The 22,392-nt window shown below is 40.6% G+C and overlaps 1 protein-coding gene across 1 annotated transcript in view; it reads left to right on the top strand.

Moving 5' to 3' along the window:
- Window positions 1-2,581: 2,581 nt before the first annotated feature.
- GLDC (glycine decarboxylase) overlaps window positions 2,582-22,392 on the top strand; it is a 52,084-nt gene continuing 32,273 nt past the window's right edge. The window contains exons 1-4 of the mRNA XM_074812997.1: window positions 2,582-2,806; window positions 2,924-3,002; window positions 11,987-12,122; window positions 20,086-20,250. Of these exons, the coding sequence (XP_074669098.1) occupies window positions 2,582-2,806; window positions 2,924-3,002; window positions 11,987-12,122; window positions 20,086-20,250 (605 nt within the window). The remainder of the gene's footprint in view (window positions 2,807-2,923; window positions 3,003-11,986; window positions 12,123-20,085; window positions 20,251-22,392) is intronic.

Genomic DNA, 22,392 nt, shown 5'->3' with positions numbered 1-22,392 from the left:
TGCAGATGAAACTTCAAACTGTCTTGACTGGAACAGCTCTGCCTGCAATACACTGAAGCATCAACAAATCTGCAGAATGTGCTCATTGTGTGTGAAAATGCTAATAAGTTTCAGTTGGACCAGCCAGAGGAACATTGCCTGGACTTCATGGTGAAGGAACCACATCTTAATCAGGTAACAGTGATGAAGGAGATTGAGCATCTTTCTCCATCCCCCACAGTGGAGACTGCACAGAGAAAATAGCCATCTCTTGCTCCTGTGTGGCATCCCTCCCTTGTCCTGCCTGCAATGTTATCCACCAGCCAAGGGTTACCCCAAGTGCAAATTGGCCTGGGCGCTGCTGCAAGAACTCCAACACTTTTTGCTGCCAAGCTTCCAGTGTCCGCCCTAGAAACACTGAGAAGTCAACACAGCATAACTAGTCAGAAGTACAAAAGCAACAAGGATTATTTCAGCACACATATGCAAAAAACCAAGCAGCTATGGTCTTGGCACTATAGTAGAGGGTTGGGGCTATATTTTGTGTCTTAACTGATATGCTTGTTAGAATCCTGCTAGTGGGATACAGAAGAAAAGAAAATGAGATGCAGTACACTGTGTGAACACATTCTGATCAGCCGCTTGACATTGGAATGTCTTTAATTTAGTACATGAAGGCCCACCTAGAAGGAATAATTTTTAACTTTATTTTTTTTCTTGTTCTGAAAGAGTGGCACCTTGACCCAAAATCCCAAGCTCTTCCCATTTTTCCCCAGAAATACCTCTGTTAGGCGTTACACCTTCAAGTCGCTGGTTGTCCCAGTGCTGCAGAAGGCAGTCAGGAGATCCCCAATCAAGTGGGTCAGTGCACACTGGAGTCCAGACCGCCAACCCTAGCACCGGGAGTGATCAGACGATCTGGGCATGGCATTATGGACATCCCACCTTGGTTGCCAAAATGTTATCCCAAAAGGAAGGTTCTTTTACAGGGTATGCAAGCCAATACACACAGGGTAGAGGTATTTCTATTACTCTGTGTCTGCACAGAGATGGGTGCTAGGTGGTAATTCCACAAAACCAGCACATCGTACAAAGGAACTACAGCCCATTTATCTTGTTACATTATTAGTAACCAAATATTCTGTAAACGGTGGCACTTTCACAACTATATCTAAGCTATGCAGTGTGAAATATCATCTCGGTATCACCTGCCAGAGAAAAGGGATAAATTTGTAATGAACACTTATTATTTGGACGAATTCGGCAAGAATATTTGGACAAAATCTGAAAATTTATTTCAAAAGCTTTGGAAGTGCTTTAAAAATAAATTGGTTTAGGTACAATTTCATAACAGGATTTAATTTGTTATTATCATGGTTTTAATGTATTTTTCTAATATCTCTATGCACTCTTGTTACAATATCTCAAGTTAAAAGTCATAGCAAAGTTTTAATTTCTTTCATGTTATCATATTTATAAAGAAGTTAATTATAGAGGAGAAAAGTAAAATATAATTATATTTGAATAGCAATCTGTTAAAGTCAGTATTGAATTTATATCACAAACCCTTGCGACACATACCTTTGTGTTTGAAGTGAGCTTCATCTCAGTTTAGTGTGTAATTTGGGGCTCTCTCATCCTGAATCCAGGGATTTAAGTCACTTACTCCAAATACAGACAGGTATAAATTATGGGACACTATTCCACCCAAACAGAGTAGTTTAGATAACTCAGGTTATGTCAGAGGAGTAATTCCATGCTTACTACAGAAATAGAGAGCTCACAGGAGTCAGTGATCTTTGGTGAAAGTAAACTTATTTTTAGGTTCAGAAGTAGTGATTAGTTAGCTCATTAAATTCAGAAGACAGGCAGTAAGTCTGTGATACAATTAAGATTAAATCAGTGTGCATCTTGGGAATATATTTTTATCTTTCATTGTTACTCTATTTTAATGTCGATGCAAATACATGTCCTCAATGTTGCTACACTTTGTTCTGTTAACATAAATAAAGATACAACTTTGTAACAATGCTGATACTATACTCAGAGATGCAGAACTGAAACAGAGGGAAAAGTAGGTTCCAGTTAACCTCTCCACTCCCCAAGACCGACATCACCAGAAGTTAAGGCAGTAATAAAGCTGACACACAACCCGTGTCCCCCCCGCCGCTCCCGGTAACAGCTACAGAAAGTGGCCTGTGTTACTCCTCCAAAAGCGAGTAACTTGAAAGCAAGTCCACGCCCTGCTGCAGAAACACGGAAACCAGTCTTCCATCCGAGCAAGGCTTTCGTGGAGGAAAATCCTAACTTTCCGGGAAAATCACGGCCAGGGTCTCCCCGGCGCGCTGGGGGCACCGCCGCGCCCCGGCCTCCCCGCTGCAGGGAGGGATGCTCGGCGGCCGGGCCCGGCCGAGCGGGGTCAGGGCCGAGCGGGGCGGCCCGGGGGGGCGGCCCGGGGGGGGGCGGGCAGGTGGCGGCGAGGCGGGGCGAGCGCGGCACCGCCCCCGGGCCCCATTGGCGCCGGCGGTGGGGGGGCCGCGCCGCGCCGCCCCCCGCGCACAAAGTGTGGCTGCCCGGCGGCGGCGGCGGCAGCGGCGGGGCCATGCAGAGCTGCGGGCGCTGGTGGGGGCGGCTGGCGGCCCGCGGGGCGACGAGGCACCTGCGGCCGGCGGCGGCGGCGGGCGGCGGCCAGCGGCGCTGGGGCGGCGGCGAGGCGGCGGCGCGGTGCATCGAGCAGCTGCTGCCGCGGCACGATGACTTCTGCCGGCGGCACATCGGGCCGCGGGAGCGGGAGAAGCGGGAGATGCTGCGAGCCGTCGGGGTGCAGGTGGGTGCCCCCGCCGGGCGGGGCGGGGGGCGGCGCGGCCGGCCGGCCGGAGCCCTCCCGGGGCGGGTTATGCCGCCCGCGGGGAGCTAACCACGGCGTGCCGTCGCCTCTTTGCAGAGCGTCGAGGAGCTGATGGATAAAACCATCCCGGCCAGCATCCGTCTCCGGAGGCCGCTGAGGATGGATGACCACGTCTGTAAGTGACCGCAGGGACCGGGGTGCTCCCGGGCCCCCGCCGTACCCCCCCGTCCCCCCCCCCCCTCCGCCCTCCCCTCCCCGGCGCAGCTCCGCCTGCCCTTCCCGCGACTCCTTCCAGACGCTAGCGCCCACGGAGGCGGGGGGGGGGGGGGGCACTTGAGAACCCCCCCCATCCCCCTCGCTCCCCCCCCCCCCCCCCCCCCCCCCCCCGAGTGTCCTCGCTGAAACCTGTAACGAGCAGATCTCCCCGCTGAAGTGCAGGGTAAGACTTAAATAGGCACAGCAGTACCATCACCGACACTTTAATCTTTACAAACTAACTCGTTTCGGCTGCTGCATTTCTTGCTCTTGTGTTGGAAATCGGTAGGAAAACGTGTGTGGCTGACCCGCGGTTGCCCGAAGAGCCCTTTTTGAGCTCAAGTGCTGCAGTGCCTTCATTCTGTCCTAAGGGACAGAGGGAAGACTGTGGCTAAAAATCATCCCCTTAGTGTGGACTGTAGCTTCAAATGGGCCGCTGTCTTTTGTTGGCTCTTATGCTTCTGCAGGACCTACTTGTTGTCCTGTCTTCCCCCCCCGTAATAATCTTCATGTCCGAATAACATGCAAATCCCGTGTCTCCATTTAATGGCTACGCAGTAGACTTAATGGCTAACATTTTGAATCAGTCAGAGCAAGTCAGGTAAACTGCTGGAGTACAAAACATCTGAGCCAGCAAGTGTGGCGCTACAATAATTCAGTAAATTGCTGTAGAAAACTTCATGGGATTTAATTTTTAGTAATTAATGTTTTTAAAAGTTAGCAACCACAGCACAAAATTTCTATCAGTGGCAATCTTGATAGATACCTGTGAATGTCATGCTGGAGATCCCGTGATCAAAAGAAACACTTAAAAATTCACCTAGCTAAACAATTCCACTGAAACTAGAAAAGCTCAATCACTATTCAGATAGTGGAGTCAATTACATCAGTATTAACTTTATATTTGTGTCAACATCCCTTGCCTGATTTGTAGAAAATTTGATTTCTCTCACTGGCTTTCTTCATTGCTCATCCATGCGCTGTAATTTGAGTGTAAACTTCAGCCCTGCAGCTCCAGTGAGGTTCCCGGCCAGTTCAATCTGGTTACTCCGAGATGACATCACGCAGGAGAGGCAGTGCCACAATGAACAATCAGGAAAAGTACAGCCCGGAAAGACAGATTCTAGCCGGGAGGGATACAGTTTTGACTGAAAGTTTCTGCTTCTAAAATGTTTTATTAGTACAGTGGTATTTTAATTTTTGGTAACTTCCCATCCTATTAAAATGAAGACAGGGGCGTAGCAAAGTGGAATTTAATCACCTTCTTCTGTCTGTATAGCTGCTGAAAGTATTGCTTGGCGTATTTTCCTATGATGAATGTATTTTAATCAAGGTACTCCCTGACTGGCGAGTGACTTTCACTTACCCTCAGAGAAATGAAATTTTTAGATTATTTTTAGGTCTGTAAAGGGGGTTAAATGTAGATTGTCACTAATAACTACTTCTCAAAACCTTTCTTCTGGTTTTTTTTTTTTTATTATTTATTTAGTATATGATACTCTTAGGAAGTTTTACATTACTAAAACACATAAAAGTGATACAGTACAGTTGGGCATTAAAATAATTGTACATTATTGAAAACTAAACCAGTGATGTCAACTTAAGTCAAAATCTTGATGGAGTTTTATGTGTTCTCATGCTGAATTGCATAGCAATGATGTTCTGTTGTATGCAAGTTCTCACTGTGCAACAGGAGCTCATTAGCTAACAGTGTATTTAGTTCACTGGCATTTTGCTCCACTTGCTATGCTGTTCTTGTTCCCTTAGAGTAAACTTTGAAAGAATGTGACTGTGATGCAGTCTCACATTGCACAGCATGCAACAGTGAGCTTTCAAAAGAGGTGCTTGCATGAGGTACAGAAAACTTTTTTCTGCACGCTGCTGCTTCTGCTTCTTCAGCCAGTGTGTTGAACTGTCTTTTGTAATGTAACGTGTAGGGTTTTGACACTAGTTTTGCACTGCATTGGTAGCAGAAAGCTTGTAAAAGAATAGTTAAAATCCTGAGCTTAAAGTTGTGCAACTTCACATTGAACATCTCATACCTAGAACACAGTAGTCTGAGTAAAACTTCCTTCCTTGTTAATGTACGGTTAGAGAGAACACTATCTTTCCGATTACCAGTGTGGGATTTCTTATGTGAGTATGGTATATTCTTTCTCTCTTGTATCTTGTATTAAAGGGAAACAGCAAAACGGGGAAAGTGTGATGAGAAACGTATTCTATTTTAAACATGTTCTTTTTATTTGTACGAAGATAATTTTGCTCCCACCATCCCCAACCTCATACATGCAATGAGAGAACAGGGCAAGGCAATTCAAAATATGTTGCTCAACTTCAGCATTTATAAAATTTCTATGGTGATTTAAATATACACTTCTACTTTTCTATATGACTTCAATTAAAAAACATAGTGACTCCACAGGTTAGAGTGCAGCTGAACAGACGAGCTGTGCTCGAGCTACTCCTTTGCGTTAGAAAATGCAGTTGAGCTTTGCATGGAAGTCTTCTTGAAGTCAACACTTACAGCTAGAATTAGATGTGCAGTACAATAAAACCATGCACACACCATAAATAGTACATCTGGTTGAGTATCGTAGGTATCTGCAATTTTATTTGTGCATTTTTTTTAAACTTTTATAGTTTTAGGCCTCGTCTCAGGTGTGTATATTTGATGTATATGCACGTCTTCAAGTTTTCATTAGGTGTGGCTTTTGCATTACAGATCCTTCCCTTGGTAATGTCACAAGTTGTCTGCAAGGCAAAACAATCAATTGGCTATGTGTATGCAGTAGCAATAAAAAAAGAAAAATCCTCCTGTGGATGCAGCTTACATTAGAGAACTGTTTTAAATGGTATCGTGTATTCCACTGCTCATAAATAAAAATGCTGCTTACAGTAGAAGCGCAGTCTTTTTGTACGTGTTGTCTTTCCTAGACATTTCAGCACAGCCCTACTCTTCACTGGAAGAACCAAGCTTCATCAGTTCCCTGAGGGACATAATATATCGAGAGAGGAAGCCTCTAGCCTTAACTGCTTAACTGGACATTTGTTTCGCTTATTTCTGAACAAAAAAGCCATTCTGGTAGATGGTGAGCTTTGCTGGTACAAATGCATCTATGCTAGAAATACTTTTTCAGTGTTAGTGTTCCTGTGTTGGTAGATTTCTTCCTGTATAGACATGGTCAGTGATGGAGGACAGAAGGACTGTAGCTTGTGCTAAGACGTTTCTGAAATGAGTTGCTTCCTTTGGTATGTAATATGGCAGAAGTATCTATATCCCTTTTCTGACCAAAAAAACATTTTAAAAGTGCCTACTGCTATCAGCCCACTGACAGTGTTGTAAAACCTCCTGAATATGCCACTGAAAGCCAGTAGGGGTGAAACAGCAAAATGTCTGATTTTCTGTAACAGTTAATTGCAGTCCTACACCTCAAACTGATTCTGGAAGGGGGACTTTTTTACAGTCAGCTTTTTCTGCAGATATAGTTAACTGAAAAAGTTATTTTGGCATGTAACTTCTTTTCAGTCGATATTTACAACAAGGCTAGATGTCTGTTTGATACTTAGTTGTGATCAGGTTGTATTACAGAGCTTTCTTTCTGCTGTCACAGTGAGTAAACTTTAACAATCAGCTTTTCTTTAGGTATTGAAGGTGCTTTAGCACATATGTAGTGATTGACCCATTTGAAATAAAAAAACAGATCATCTTACATAAGAGTAATCCTCTTCCTTTTATCCCTGCAAACCTACTGTCTGTATCAGTCATTATCCCTGCAATGCTGCTGTTGTATTCCCATCTTTTTTTAATGGGTAGGTTTTGTACATGTTATGTATTTCTGGTTTTTGTTCAGGATTTGAATTAAAAAAATGAGTCTACAAATTCTGCCATTATTATTTGTCCAAAATATTCCCAGCTACATTCTCAAATATTAGAATTTATAAACATTAGTTTATAAAATCTGTGTAAGAAACTAATTGGGTCTCCAGTCTAAACATTTTTAGAAGTGGTATTGCTCAGAAGCAGTTGTATTGTAAGAAAGACTGTATCTTCAGATTTAACTGGTATTCATGCAGTTAAACCTACTTTAACTACATTTTTGAAATGCCACTTAAGAAATAACTCTATTTAGCTCCTAATGTCAGATTTTTAGAGCTGATTTAGTCATTTCAGATTCCCTGCTGCTGGAGTCCACACTGTATGCTTTGGATGCCTATAGCAGGGATAATTGTCATCCTCCAGAGTGTTGCCACAAGCAGTGCAGGAATCTGCATTACCACCAGCCGCACTTTGCTCCTCACACTTTGCTCCTCATGGCATTTTTGGGCTGCTGCTTGTCTTTCTGAAGGTAGCAGGCCTTGGGGGTAGGATGGAAAAAGGCAGGCATGATGCTGGCTCTCAGCCCACGCATGCTTTCTGTGCCTTGCAGCATCCTCGGGTTGCCTCTGCTGCCCAGGCAGTCTGGGTGCATGCGGGTGGCCTGAGTGAGGAGGAGGAGGAGGCAGGGCAACAGATGGTGGTGGCTTTCCGCTCATCTCTTGAGAAGTTGCTGATCGGACTCAGCACCTGGAACAGGCACCTTTCTTGTGCTGTCCTACAGCATTATTATGTCTGTCAGTGCTTTAGAACTGTTTTGCTTCATTATGATCTAATTATTTTTTTTTAAGAGAGAATTAATTGCTAAAGCAAGATAAATTCATCCCCTTTTTCTTATATCAGCTGTTCTGAAGATCTTGCTTCCTTAATCTCAGATTTAAGACCTGGCATGATGTGAACAAAATTATCAGACAAATATTGTACTCCCTTTTGTGTTGAAAGTTTTAAGTTACATACCTCAAACTGCTCCTTCTGTCTTGATTTATCTCTCCCTCTCTGTTTTTTCTGGGTACCACATTATTTTGCAGGTATCTCACAAGTTCAAGGCAAATCTGCTGGGCTAACCACAAAAACAGTAGCAGAAATAACAGTATCATAATTTTATAATCTGTTCATTGTCTCCCTCTTACTATTTTTGTTATGTATTTTGCCTTTTCTACATGTGGGCGTAGCAGTCATGAAGTGTCCTCACTCAGAGCCTCAGTGAATTTTCTCCACAGTTCTAAGATAACAGTATTGCAGGATCTATGAACTTTATTCTGGATACTGTCTTTGATCATATTATCTAATGAGTTGATGAGGGAATAAAGATCAACTGCAGTGACTTAGCTGGCAATTTTATTTTTTGCTGAACAAGGTTCTTAAAGAATTTATAGCGTACACCCAATAAAATGAATTCATGATAAAGGCATTTCAGTCATGTTGTCTTAGAAAACTGGAAACAAACAGCTGAGTGTGATGGCCAGTTTCCAACCATTTCTGAACTGTAGTCATTTCTTTTATTGTTTCACTTACCCGTTTTAGATATTGCTTTTTTATTTCACCTGTTGCTGTGGAGAATTCAAAAAAAAAAGAGTAACTCAACACATCTTGCAAGCTGTGTTTTTTCAACCATATGTATTGAAATTTGCCAAAATCCTAGTCTGCATATGTTTTAGCTTCAAATGAATAAACAAATACTTAGAAGAATATACCGTTTCCACTACATATGCTCCCAGATGTATACTTTATACAGCAGAAAAAGTCTGTGTAATTTTCTGGGTTTGGTGACACTCTTGTTGAGCAAACTGGAAACTTAACAATTTCATTTTGAATTTGAAAATTAATTTTTAAGCATACATAATATCACTCTCGTGGTTAGCATTCTTCTGCCTTTATATAAGCATTAGTTATTTACAGAGTGACCAATAAAGTGTTAGACTCTTTTCACAGATAATATTATGGGAATACACTGTTAAAAGTTAGGCTTGGTGGAGTGGGAAATACAGCTACTGATGGAGACACAGAATCCTGTTCAGGCTCGTGGGGGCCTGGGGAGGTCCCCACCGCCAGCTCAGAGCAGGCTCAGCCATGGGTTCAGACCAGGCTGCTCAGGGCTTTACCCAGTCAGCACATGAAACCCCCAAGGATGGAGACCCAGCCCCATCACTGGGCTGTCCTCATGGGAAAGAGGCTTCCCCTTATCTCCAGCCTTGTGCTGCTGCCTCTTGCCCTCCTGCCACACACCCCTGTGAAGAGCCTGGCTGCATCTCCTCCATCCCCTCCTGTCGGTGCCGGGAATGCTGTTAAGAATGGTTTTATTCCCTTGCTCTTTGGTCTTTGGACCCCAACAAATGTGTTAAATTTCCCTCAACCTCGTCTCTGTCAGTTTTGCTTAAATTCAGAACCATGTTAGTGTAAAGCAGACACTGAATTAGTGAAAAATCATCATAAATCTAATGGACTTATGTTTGGTCTTAGGTAAGCCAGGCTGTCCAGACAAATCAGGGGATATTGACTTCCGTAACTCAGGAGTAACTGTCTTCCTAAAGACATGCTGTGATTAACTACTTCAAGGCAGTGTAAGGCATAGGGGGAGGACTGTTCATCTCAGGACTCTTCAGACATGCCACATATGGGAGATGTATATTTGAGCTGTACTGTTGCTGTTGCCTTCATAGTGACTAAAGGAGCAGGGTAAGTGAGGTGAAGCAGCAGTGAAGGGAGTGTGCCCTCCAGCATTTCACCACCCTGATTAAAACTGTCTTCACAGCTCATAGAAACATAATAATTAAAAACATGTTTGGTGTTGGGGTCTATCAGCACAGCTCTTCTAGGTGGGATGCGGTTCTACTCTTAAGCTTAATTGCTACCTAGCTGCTTACAGACTCACTAGGCTTTTTGCTTTGTGCTTGAATCATTTTGAAAACTGGTCTATTTTAGAGAGCTCTAGCACAAGTTCAGTGTCTTCATGTGGTAATTGTTAGCTGTATTTGCTGAGAAATTACTCTCTAGAAGAAACGTCCGGTTGGGCGAACAAAGGAAATGCTATGTGGTACATAGCACAATATTTGTTGTATGTGTTTACTGCAGAAATTGCACTCTTAATGCATTCTTGTGGGGGACATCAGACTAATGAGCAAGTTAAATGATAGCCAACATCTGCCTTCAACTGCATTTGGAGTTAAAAAAGCAAATTCATTACCATTTTCAAAAAATCATTGATGCTTGAATTCTGCAAGACTACAACCCTCTCTCTCAAACTGCACCCAAACTGTCTTTCATCAGACTTTTGGTTTACAAGTGGTAGAGGAAGTTAAAACTTCAGTGTTAAAACTCCACTTAAAAAAGAAACAAGTGCATCTGGCTGGACTAAATTCTGTGGGAGGAGTATTGGGGAGTGGAGCTAGCTGCTCACTATGCTTTAGAAACTTTGCCCTGAATTAAACACATAACTCTTGAGTTTTACTGAAAACAAGAATTTAATCTTTATACATTAGATCTAGTAGTAACACTGAGTAAAAGGCAGAGAAGGAATGACCTTTGAAGGGAGAACTGAAGTTCTGTAAAAAAATAACTTCATGAAAGGGGTATAATGTGACTGTGGAAGAAATTAATTGAAAACCAGAAGATTTTTTTTTTTTTTTTTTTTTTTTTTAATAATCTTTATACATGGAATGCAATAGTAGCACTTTGAGGAAGAGGAGGAGGAGAGATGAGTTCTGAAATCAGAGCTAAAGTTATAACATCCTTGTTTATGGCTGCAGAAGAAATTAATTCAAAACCCAGAGAATTATATGCTACCAGATTCGAGAGCATTAACTGTTTTGACTTGATCTCTCTTGCTGGAGTAACTTAGGGAGAGAAAATAGGTTTTGTGACATCCAGGGCTGAAGCTATTCTGCTGTGTTGAATTGTAGCCTGTATTCCAAAGTCTGCTTTTCAAGTTGCAGTGCAGAATGAACAGAACTTGGTGCAACTGCCCCAGTACAGCAGCTTCTGAGGTCAGATACGGGAGGGGGGAGAAAAAAAGTTCTGTTCCCCTCACCTAGGAGAGTTGGTGTCCAACTCCACCAAGGTCTATTAGGTTGGACAAATCTATCTCTCTGTGTAATCTTAGCCTACTGACCATCTTATTGCATCCTCAGGTATTAAAATATTTTGTAAATGTTTCGCTTTGGCAGATGTTGAGTAGCATTATTCATTGACTGCTAGGAACAGGTTGGCTGAACATGGTTTTTGCATAGCCTTCAGGCCACTGAGAATATGTAGAAGCAAGACCAAAGACTAAACTATAGTCGGGGGAGGGAGGGAGTGCAAATGCTTTCCATCTGAACACTTCAAAATCATTCTGGTTTAATCTCTCCAAACTAGATACGCAGACTCATTTAAAAGTTAATCTTAAATGGAATTTCTTAAGCTAGAAATACTGTAGTCACACTTTTTTTTTTTTTTTTTATAAACTGGTGAAGCATGCTAAAATTGAATTAAAATAACTGTTCCATTTTATCAGTTATTTAGGAAAAATACAAGAAAATAAACTTCTTTAATACTAAGAAATTATTCCTGGGTGCTTGGTGTGAGCCCAGTTTATGCAAATACGGCTTTGTAGAAACACTAAATCATAGTTGTGGATGATTATGGCTTCATCCAGTGCTGATTCTGCAAGGTTTAGCTAATAAAAGATGCCTTCTGAAATCCTCTCTAATGCATGTACAAGAGACAGAATGTACACTGCATTAGCACAAAAAGGGCTCCATAAGCCGTTTGCCTACAGCTCTTTCTCTCACTATTTTGACATTGGTTGAAACCCCTGTTATTATTCAGTTACTACATTTTCCAGAATTTTGGCAGAATTTAAACTTCCACAGAATATTTTACCGGTTTATTATTTTATCTTTACTGTTCTCAGTTTGTGCTTTGCTCTGCTACTGTTTATACTTGCATCACCAGTGTTGCATTTTTTACACACAGGGTGCAAGGCATTTCAGTTAAAAACTGTTAGCATTATATGTAACTGTAGTTTTCTGACATATTTTTTTTTCAATTAGGTGAAAATGAAATCCTTGAAACTCTATACAATATTGCAAGCAAGAACATGATATGGAGGTCTTACATAGGTATGGGTTATTACAACTGCTCAGTGCCTCAGCCCATTGCACGGAATTTGTTGGAGAATGCAGGATGGTAACGTACCACATTTTCTTTTTAAATGCATTTGTATAAATATATGTTTGAAGTTCATCTTATGAATGAGCATAGACTAATAGACCCCAAACCTATATTTTTGGCTAAGGCTTTCATATATTTGATAATGATGTGTAAGTGTAGGAACTGTGTTGTTCATGCTGAAGCTAGAGAGGAAGAAGAATACCTTTGACTTTAGAAGAGTATTTTTCTGTAAAATATTTCATTGACTTTTGTGAATTCTATTCACAGCTCCTATTTATTATGAACTAACACAAGAGTGTTTGCTTTAAGGAAGTATACAGACTTAAATCCTAAACGAAAGTAATTCTTTCCTAATTTCTGCCTAAATTTAAACTAGCTTCCTCCTCCACTTGGTGTATGCAATTTTGGGTGGAGGTAGTTAAATACTGTGCAATACTCTGGTTATGGTTTTCTTATGAGGAACTAAGAAGCCCTGAAAATTTTAAAGGCTTTTCTCTTGGTATTTCTTGATTTTTTTTTTAAACCAGAGACCTTCAAGAGTTTGAATGTGTATACATAAAGTATGTTCTTGTCTGAACAAATAATTCACTGGTTCCTGAAAATAGGTAGACAGCAATACTTGATAATTCATTCATGAAGAGGCTGAGAATGTTGTACTTTGTTCTCATCACCCAGCTGACATTTCAGGTTTTTTGGGACAAGAAAAAGAATAGCCTGTCTGACAGACTTGAATTTGAATGTTAATGGTTTGGGGTTTTTTTTACTTAAATCTAAAAAGGAAATATTTTAATGTATTAATTTAGATCTTATGAACAGCATTAATCTAAATAAGAATGGGGTTTTGTCTCTTGATGGACTTTTCCTGACAAAGGCACTACGGTGTGTTTATAAGTACTCATTTAGCATTGACATTTCTCTAAAGAACTGTAACTCAGAAATGATGCAACAGAAAAACTAAATTTAATGTGGAGCCTCACTTTCCAACAGACTGAATGCCACTGATACCTTGCATTCTCACTGGGTGTAGAAGTTCCATTACCTCTAGTCAGTAACATACTTTTTATTTGTACCATATTAAAATAATAACTGTCATCTTTATTACTGAGTAATTTTTATTTTAACAAAAGCAGCATTTAAAGGTTATATATATTTATATAAAAAAACCCAAATCAAAGATTCACATTTGTGTAAAAAGCCATTGTTACTTAGATGCTATATTTTTGTACTTTGGGTTGCCATAAACGGGTGTATGTATCTGTAGACCTCCAAGACTATGTATTTTTAGACTTATCTGCTCTATTCACATCTCAAGCTTTTGAACTGATGAAAAAGTTGCAGTGTTTGGACTCAAGAAATCTATGCAGTACGTCTGTACAAAGTTTTATTTGGCCTTATCCCCACTCCTTTTTGGCAACATCTGCAATCTGAATTATTTCAGTACAGTACTGCAGAACAAATAATCAGTTGCTAGAGGCAACAATCAGTTAAAAAGTAAGTGGACCAAAATGAACTGCATATTTTTAAATCTTAAAGAATTATATAGTGTTAATGAAACAACTGTGAGAGTCTTATCTAGAAATCTGTTTTTGGAGTGTCCAGTACAGTCAAACTAGGTGGTTAAAAGCTAAACTTTTAGGTGGCTAAAGTGAAGGCTAATACATTTGTTGGGGAGAAGGTGTATGTTTGTGTGCATGTGTTCAAAAGCAGTTACACAGACTTTATGGAAACCTCTTCTTACATCGACCAGATCTACTGTTAGCACTTTCCATGCTAACATGCTTCACATTGCAGCTCCACAGGAAATGCTGCAAGCACGGGCTTATTGTTTCTGATCAGTTCTGCCTCTCTCACATGACTCATAGTTCCTCATTGCTTGGCATTCATTAGAGCAAGGCTTGCATTGGAATACAATGTAAGTTTATAAAAGATGGTTCGTAGAAGTCTGTGAACACAAAAGTGAAGGGCTTCACAGTATTTAGGGCATTTGGACTTGCTAGGAGGAGGTAGGAAGCAAAGGGGTAGATTTCGGGAGGAAACTGCTTGGAACAAAATGTATTTTTGACGGAAAATGAGACTACTGACCCATGCTACTTTTAGAAGATTATCACAAAAGTCTTCCCAAATCTCTGATTTTGTTAAGAAAATATTCAACACTGTTGGAGTTTCAAAATTTTCTGAAGCATTTGGATAGTGATCTGTAATATCTCTGTTCACAATAAAAGCTGTGAACAGCTTAATTACTGTGAGATAAAACTGTCTGACCAAAACTAGTAAGTGCTTGGGAAGTCAGCATTCAGGATTTTCTTGTACTGGTAGCTTTAGAAAAGCGTAGGTCACCTTTTGTTTTAAGTCTGAATCCCATTTTAACTACTTCACTGTTTGTGAAAGATGCTATTTCAAAACACTTGAGGTAGATATTTTTCAGATAACTTTTTATCCAAAAAACACTGAAAGTTAGAGAACAGGCAGAGAGATTTCTGTTGTGGACCTGAAATGCTGTAGTTAAAATTTTCATCTCCTACATGAGGGATTTGATGTAGTCAGGGAAGTTAAAGGGTAAGTATCCCTTATTTTTGATGCTTGGTTTCCATTTGGTCTTGGTTACTGGCTGCTAACACTTCCTTGTTCCTAGCAATCTATGACTAACAATTCTACACTAACATGGGGTGGAAGTCTTAGAAGTATTTTCCATACACTAGATAGTTGATAGTAGCAAAAATATTAGCCTGTTTTTTCCAAGCAAATAAATAGCAGGCCAGTGTGTAACTTACTTTATCCTTAGAACATCTCAACTCTAAAATACAGGCAGAAGGATTTATTTTGGGGCATATGACCAATTATGTGACTTTCAGCACAGACCCCTCAAATGTATGAATACCTGTCATCTGTCTGCTGGTGTGGATGCATAGTCCTTATTCTGCTGTACCCCATATTAACATATTTATTAAATTTTTTCACACCCAATGTGTTGAGCTCTTTCCCTAGTAGCATACAAATTAATTCTGTGCCCTAACATGAACATAAATGAATAACTGAAGATGTGAAGAATATTTGGTTTCATAAATCAGCTTACATATAGGCTTCTTATTAACATGAGTGTCAAAATGGTGTAGTATTTATTTTTGGGGCTTAAATGGATAAAAATACCTATCAGGCCTTGAAAATCAAGAAGGCCTTTAAAGTCACACTAAAACCATACAACAGAGCATGAGGCAGAGGTCTCCAAAGTACAAGTCACTTGATTCATTTGCCCCCAGACATTGAATATGTAAGAATAAAATACCTGTACCAAGGACACCTGCAATCTTTACATCAGTAGCGTAACTTATTAAACTTATTAGCTAGTGGCATTCGGCACTTAGGCATTGCATTCTGAAAATTACACTGCGTACTGTGCAAAACTGATATAAACATTACGCAGCTGGTTTCTACTTGTAGGCTGAGTACAGAAGGCTGCACAAACAGCTACAAAGCATGCCAAATTGGCAGTAAATTCAGTGGAAACTGGCATGTCTCCATGCTCTATCATAAGATTATGCAGTTTTCTCAAGCCCATTGGTAAGATACTGTTTTAGGAACACCGTTGTAACTGCTCTTCAAAGATACATAAAGTGCCAAGTGATGCATCTGGAACTCTATATACAGTATGGCATTTGGGAATTTTACAGGCTGGATGGAATTGCTTGTTATTGGATGGCTCCTAGTTGTACAGATTTACTCTAGTATCTTTCTACAGTACAGTATTTATGTATGTGTATATTTATATTAAATACAACTTGTTTTGTTTTGTTTCAGTTTTGGCCTTTGACAGTGATGTCCAGTCCATAAAAGTCAGATAATTAAAAAATTTCATGTATTCAGGACTGAACTTCAGTCTCAGTTTTCCAGTGTTGTCAGATGTATGAATTACCATTTTTCTGTGGCTCATGTATGTTTGTTTTAAATTCTACTAGTGGTCAGTTCTTACTTCAGGTTTGTTTCATCTTATTAATTGTGAGATCTCAAAAAAAAATAGTCTGTGTAACTAGAGATCCAAATCAATTCTATCTCTGCCATTGGATGGGGTTAGTCTTGTAGATGTCTAAAACTGCAAGAGCATAATTTGTCACAAGATAAAAGTATTGTGTTGGTTATGGATACATTAACTTAACAGAGATTCAGTCAAAGTATAGAAAAAATCACCGAGGAAGATATATGGTGAACTGTTTTGCTACAACTTACTGTATATTAAGAAACAAATTAGGCTTAGTCTTAGATCTTATTGACCGTACACCTGCAAATACTAAGCAAGAGCTAGTGCATTGAATATTGCTTGATAATGGAGTTTTCTGAATCTTTTTGTGGAAGCAAGAGCTAACTCTAGTATAAAGAAGCCGTAATTGTTAATCTTGCAGTTAGTGTATAGTCTGTTTTGTTGCTAAACCTAGAAGAAACCCAGCTCCCAAGTACAAAAGTTTCTGCTCTTTCATAAGCGAGGTCTTTTGATGAGTGGCCTAGCTTTTGGCTGAAAGCATGATTCCTAGATACTTCTTGCCTTGATGCCAGTTTTTCTTTTAAAACCTTTATCGGCATCTTAAAGTTCATATTTATACAAGTATTTCTGAGAGTAGGATGATGCAAAGGGTGAAACACTGAACAAAACCAAAGAGTTATAAAAGCTAGAAAAACTGAAGCCACTTACTACCAAATTCCTGAAGGTCAGACACTGGCTCAAGAAAGATGCTACAAACTTCTCATGGAAGGTTTCTTTTGTGTCATGACCCATCTGCCTTAATTAGCTGGGGAGAATTTGTCTGCAGAAGTACTTTTGGTCAGAACAGATGCTGACTGGAGATCATGTTTTCCTCCAGTTTGACTGAACAAGAGGCAATCTGTAGTTGCGTTCCTTGCCACGATGGTAATTCCTCCTCTTTATTTTAATGTCTGGTACTGGACTTGAATTATCTGCAGAATAGCCACGTTGACAAACCTAGACAGAAGTGAATGGGGTTCGAATGAGCGATGGTTTTGTGTGCTTCTTAGAGATCTGATTTATGTAGAAGTTTACTTTAGAAATTGCTTTTACTTTTAACGAGTTTGCTTTGAAATGACTTTAAAAAGTCATTTAACATGTACTATAGGTTCAGGCAGAAGTCAGAGTGCAGACCAAAGCACTTATATTTGAAGAAATTGAGAAGTAGAATAACTGTATTAAAAGATGTAGATTTTTGGACAGTGCCAAACAAACTCTTAAAAAAAGTGTGTAAATATATGTTTTTATGTTATAAAAGGTTAAAGGGTATCTTTACCTGTACAACTGTTAAATTTTGTACACTGTAATTTGCGGTAATACTGGAATTCAAGATTTCTTGGTTGAATTTTTTAAATCCTTTCCAAAACTGGTTGGTTATACTTCAATTGTTCAAAATTCAGAATCATTCAAAAGCATAACTTCGAAATCACAAAGCTTCATTAATTCTGTTTTGTAATATAGTGTAGTATCCAAGCTATGTGGGGTAGGATTGGGGTTATTCAAGGGAACCATCAAATTAGCAGCTACTTAGCAGCAGTTTAATAAGAGATTGATTTATTTATTTTACACAATATAAAAACTTCATTTAAACAATCATTTGAGCATAAACTATGAGTGGAAATTCTTGAGGCTTTTTTAACAGGTTTCTGAGTAGCTGATTTGAGTGGTCTGCTTTGAGGCAATCATTGCAAAGTCTGTCTCTTAATCATATAAGATAAAATTTTAGGAAAGGAGGTTCTCATCACATAAGGAGTTGTGAACGTTACTCACATCTTAAGAAAAATGCTTTGACTTTGAAAACAAAATAATTTTGCACCACATGAACAGCTACAACTCTAATGTCCTTTAGCAAAATTTGCAGTCGAGTTTAATGTGAAGTACTGGTTCTCTTCTACAATTTTTCCTTTTTTTCCCCCTAACTTTGTCTTTTTGCATCAATCCCTAATTAGTAATCGTTTAATGCAACAATGTTTTTGTGGAAATGAATAATAAAGCCAGTACACTCAACTTTAATTAAAATCTCACTTCTGTTAACTGATTGTTGTGGCAAGTACTGACCAATGATTCTTGACTTTATTTTTCTTCTCTTGCACTGAGTAATATTTCTCTAATGCATTTCAATTAATCTCAACACTTTAATTCTCATTAGTCTACTTCTAGTTCCTCCTGCAAATTATAATGCAAAAAAAAGACCTTTAGCTGAAATAAAATGAGAAAGTAAGATTGTTAACTTCAATTATAGAGGAGTTTCTTTTATTAAACTAGAAAACTCGTTCATGCAAAGAATTTGGAAATAACTCTTTTTTATTGGTGAGAACTGAGTGGGCAGGGGGACCATTCAGAAAACAAGTCTTTATACTCCCAGATTGAAAGTTTATCTGACGAACTGAAAACTGGGTTTAGCAGCAGCAGAAGAAAAAAAAAAAAACCAACAAAACAAACTATTGAGATGAGCAATGTTGCATGCAGCCCAGGACTCACTTCTGAGCTATGCAGTCAAGTACATCGTGATAAGAAGTTTAGTGTTAGACTTAGCTAAGAAGCAGCAAAAACCTTCAGTATTTGGGAAAATCATTATTTATCTAATTTGCCATATAGCTATTGCTTTCTGTCACTGTACTGAATAGTATATGTGAGAAATTTGAGCAGAAGTATCATTTATCATCACCAACCCTGGATGTCTTTAAGGGTCGTTTAGATGAGATGCTGGGGGATATGGTGTAGGGGAGAACTTTGTAGAGTAGGGCTGATGGTTGGACTTGATGATCCCAACGGTCTTTTCCAACCTGAATGAGTCTGTGATTCTGTGATTTAAATAGACAGTAAATACATTAGCATCATATGTTACACTTTGAGTTCACTTATTATGTCCTTCTTTCTAGCTCATCCATTCTCTTCCTCAGGACTTTTTTCCTACCTTCTCTCTTGCATTACTGTTTTATTGCTCCTCTCATCTTGCTCTATACCACAGGTTCTGCAGCTTGTTCTTTAAAAATCTTTGTTGCCCACCTTCTATTGACTTTACATGACTTGAGCTTCCAAATACTTCAGTCTCTCTTTAAAGATTATACCTTCACTCATAAGCATTTTTTAAAAGTCTAGGGCTTGCTACCACCCTTTCAGAAAACGCACTTGTTTTCTTCCATTAATAGTGTTCCATGAGTGTTCCCGCTTAACCACTTGCTACTCTCAATTCAAACTGGTGTAAAGTCTGTCCTGAACTACCAAAGAATCCAGTACCCAAATTTCCAGCAGTGAGAGGAGAGTCTGATCTCTGTTCTTGCCTTTCATCTGTGGACCCATGCTGCTTTGTGTTTCTGGACTGTTATAATGGAGTGTTTCCCTTAGGTTGTTGCCTTTTCTAAAGAACGGCTTATGTTGCCTCTACTGTTTTGTTCTCCAAATAACAACAGATAAAACTCACATCAGTATTACTTCCCTTCACTAACATATAGGGAAACAGTCATTTTACAAGAAGTTGCATATTTCTGAGCTTGATCCTGTGAAATGCCGAGTGCCTTTCCTCCCATAAGTGGAAAAGACAAGTAAAGGGCTTCAGAAACAGTATTGGAAGATAATGGCAATACCCAGATATGATTGAACTAAGCATTCTCATTTGGATATTGTGACTTGACTCAGTTCTCCCACACTTAGCGCCTACTTCCCCTCCCTATTCCCCAAGATGCACTCATACTTCTGTTTTAAAAGTAATTTCTCTTTTCAGAATGGAGAAATAGAATTCTTCTCCTGTAAAAAGCCAAGTCAGTACCAGAAGAAAAAATATTCTCAGACTTCTAGGACAGTGATAAATTACAGCCACTTAAAAACAACTGGTTTATAATTTTCATGTTGGTGAATTATGCTTTACAATTTATTTTTCCTACAACATAGTTCAGTACCATATTGGCATAATTCTGTTACACATTTATTTTCCCAGACCCAATCTCAGAATTCTTTTCTTAACAGGGTTACCCAGTATACTCCTTACCAACCTGAGGTCTCCCAGGGCAGGCTGGAGAGCCTGCTAAATTACCAGACTATGGTGTGCGATATCACAGGAATGGATGTGGCTAATGCGTCTTTGCTGGATGAGGGGACAGCTGCTGCAGAAGCCATGCAATTATGTCACAGGTACTCTGTTTAAATGTATGGTTAAATCACAGCAAGAAGAACTTTTGGAGTTTGAAAGGCATCTCTCCCATGTAGGCCTGGCTAGGTGAGTGGGTTGAAGTTGAATGTGGCCTTTTCCCTGTGAGCAGATCACTAAACAACTATAGCCCATGTTGTTAAGCCCTCAGAGAAGTTCCCAGTGTTGATGTGAACGTTTTAACTCTGACATCTAAGGCCTTCAGAAACCTAAGGGCCTGGACACTGGTCTAGAGCAAGGGAGACTTACCCATGGTAGGAGGAGGGTCAGATTAGAGAATACTTAAGCAAATTGGACATACACAAGTCTGTGGGCCCTGATGTGATGCACCCATGAGTGCTGAGGCAGCCACCTGATGTCATTGCGAGGCCACTCTTGATTATCTCTGAACAATCACGGCGACTGAGAGAGGTGCCTCAGCACTGGAAGAAAGCAAATGTCACTTTGGTCTTCAGGAAGGGCAGGAATGAGGATGCATGAAACTACCAGCTGGTCAGCCTCACCTCAGTCCCTCAGAGATGATGGAACAACTGCTAGTCCTGGAAACCATTTCCAGGCATGTAAAGGACAAGAAGGTGATCAGGAGTCACCAGCATGGATTCACACAGGGGAAGTCATGCTTGACCAACCTGATAACTTTCTGCAATTAAATGGCTGTCTTGGTAGATGAGGGGAAAGCAGTGGGTATTGTCTACCTTGACAGTCTCCCTTAAATCCTCACAGAGAAGCTGAAGAAGTATGTGCTGGATGAGGTGAGAGTAAGGTGGATTGAAAACGGGCTGAATGATTGGGCCTAGAGGGTGGTGATGAGTGACATGAAGTCTAGTTGGAGGCCAGTTATTAATGGGGTACCCCAGGGGCAACACTGGGTCCAATTAATGATCTGGATGATGGGCAGAGTTTATCCTCAGCAAGCTTGATGATGACACAAAACTGGGAGGAGCAGCTGATACACCAGAGTGTTGTGCTGACATCCAGAGGGACCTTGACAGGCTGGAGAAATGGGCTGACAAGGAGCCTCATGAAGTTCAACAAGGGGAAATGCAAAAGGAGGAACAACCCCAGGCATATGGGGTACCTACTGCGGGCTGGCAGGCTGGAAAGCAGATTTGCAGAAAAGGTCTTTGGGGTCCTGGGGGACACCAAGTTGAACATGAGCCAGCAGTGTGCTCTGGTGGCAAAGATGGCAAATTGTATTCTGGGCTGCATTAGGGGGAGTGTTGCCAACAAGTCAATGGAGGTGATCCTTGCCCTCTCCTCAGCACTGGTGAGGCCACTCCTGGACTGCTGTGTCCAATTGTGGGCTCCCCAGTACAAGAGAGACATGGCCATACTGGAGAGAGTCTGGTTGCCTTGCCAGTGGTACCAGCCCAGCTGCTGGCACCGACACACAGCTGCTCCATCTGCTACTACCACAGACACACAGGCACCTATGGCTGAGTTGCTGCTTCAGTTGCTAGCACTGAAGTCAACATATTCCAGTCACTCCAGTTGCTGCACCACGGACATGTGGATCCTCCAGGGTCTGACCCAAGTTGGTGGTACCCAGACAGCCATATACTCCTCCTGTCGCCAGAATACAGAGTCCCCCGACCCACGAAAAGAATCAGAAAGGAATTTAACAAGAAGAGAGGACAGACTGCACTAGTTGTGTGCAAATGCACAACCAGCAATGATTTGTATATGCCTGGCCCTGTTTATCCCCTTACCTCGCTATTTTCTTACACTTGTTCCTCCCAGAATCATTTAGCAGTATCCCTTTTCCCCTACTCATCTCATAATAAGCCCTTGCAATCCCAAAATGCTGTTCCCCTGTATCCCATAATGTATCCCCACTGGGGGGGGGGGGGGCAGACATTGCATCTTGTCTGGGTTAATTAATTAATCTGGGTTCCCACCTGCCTTGGAGCTTCTGTGCTCCTCTGTGCCTGTGGAGATGGGTCTCTGATGGGCCGATATCTCCTGTGATGGGCCTGGGAGCAGCAGGGACAGGGTGTTACTTGGGGTCCCCCACCTGCCATTGCCTCTCTGTGGGGGTGCAGAGGAGCTTTTATCACATAACCGAAGAGTCTGGGCCATGAATCTCTTATGTCCATGAACACTAAAGATGTGAATTAGTTTTTTGC

This window comes from Strix aluco, chromosome Z (genome assembly GCF_031877795.1).
Source record: "Strix aluco isolate bStrAlu1 chromosome Z, bStrAlu1.hap1, whole genome shotgun sequence".
In the NCBI taxonomy this organism is placed as follows: domain Eukaryota; kingdom Metazoa; phylum Chordata; class Aves; order Strigiformes; family Strigidae; genus Strix; species Strix aluco.
The sequence above is the reverse complement of the archived record's forward strand: the minus strand, read 5'-3'. Positions and strand labels throughout refer to the sequence as shown.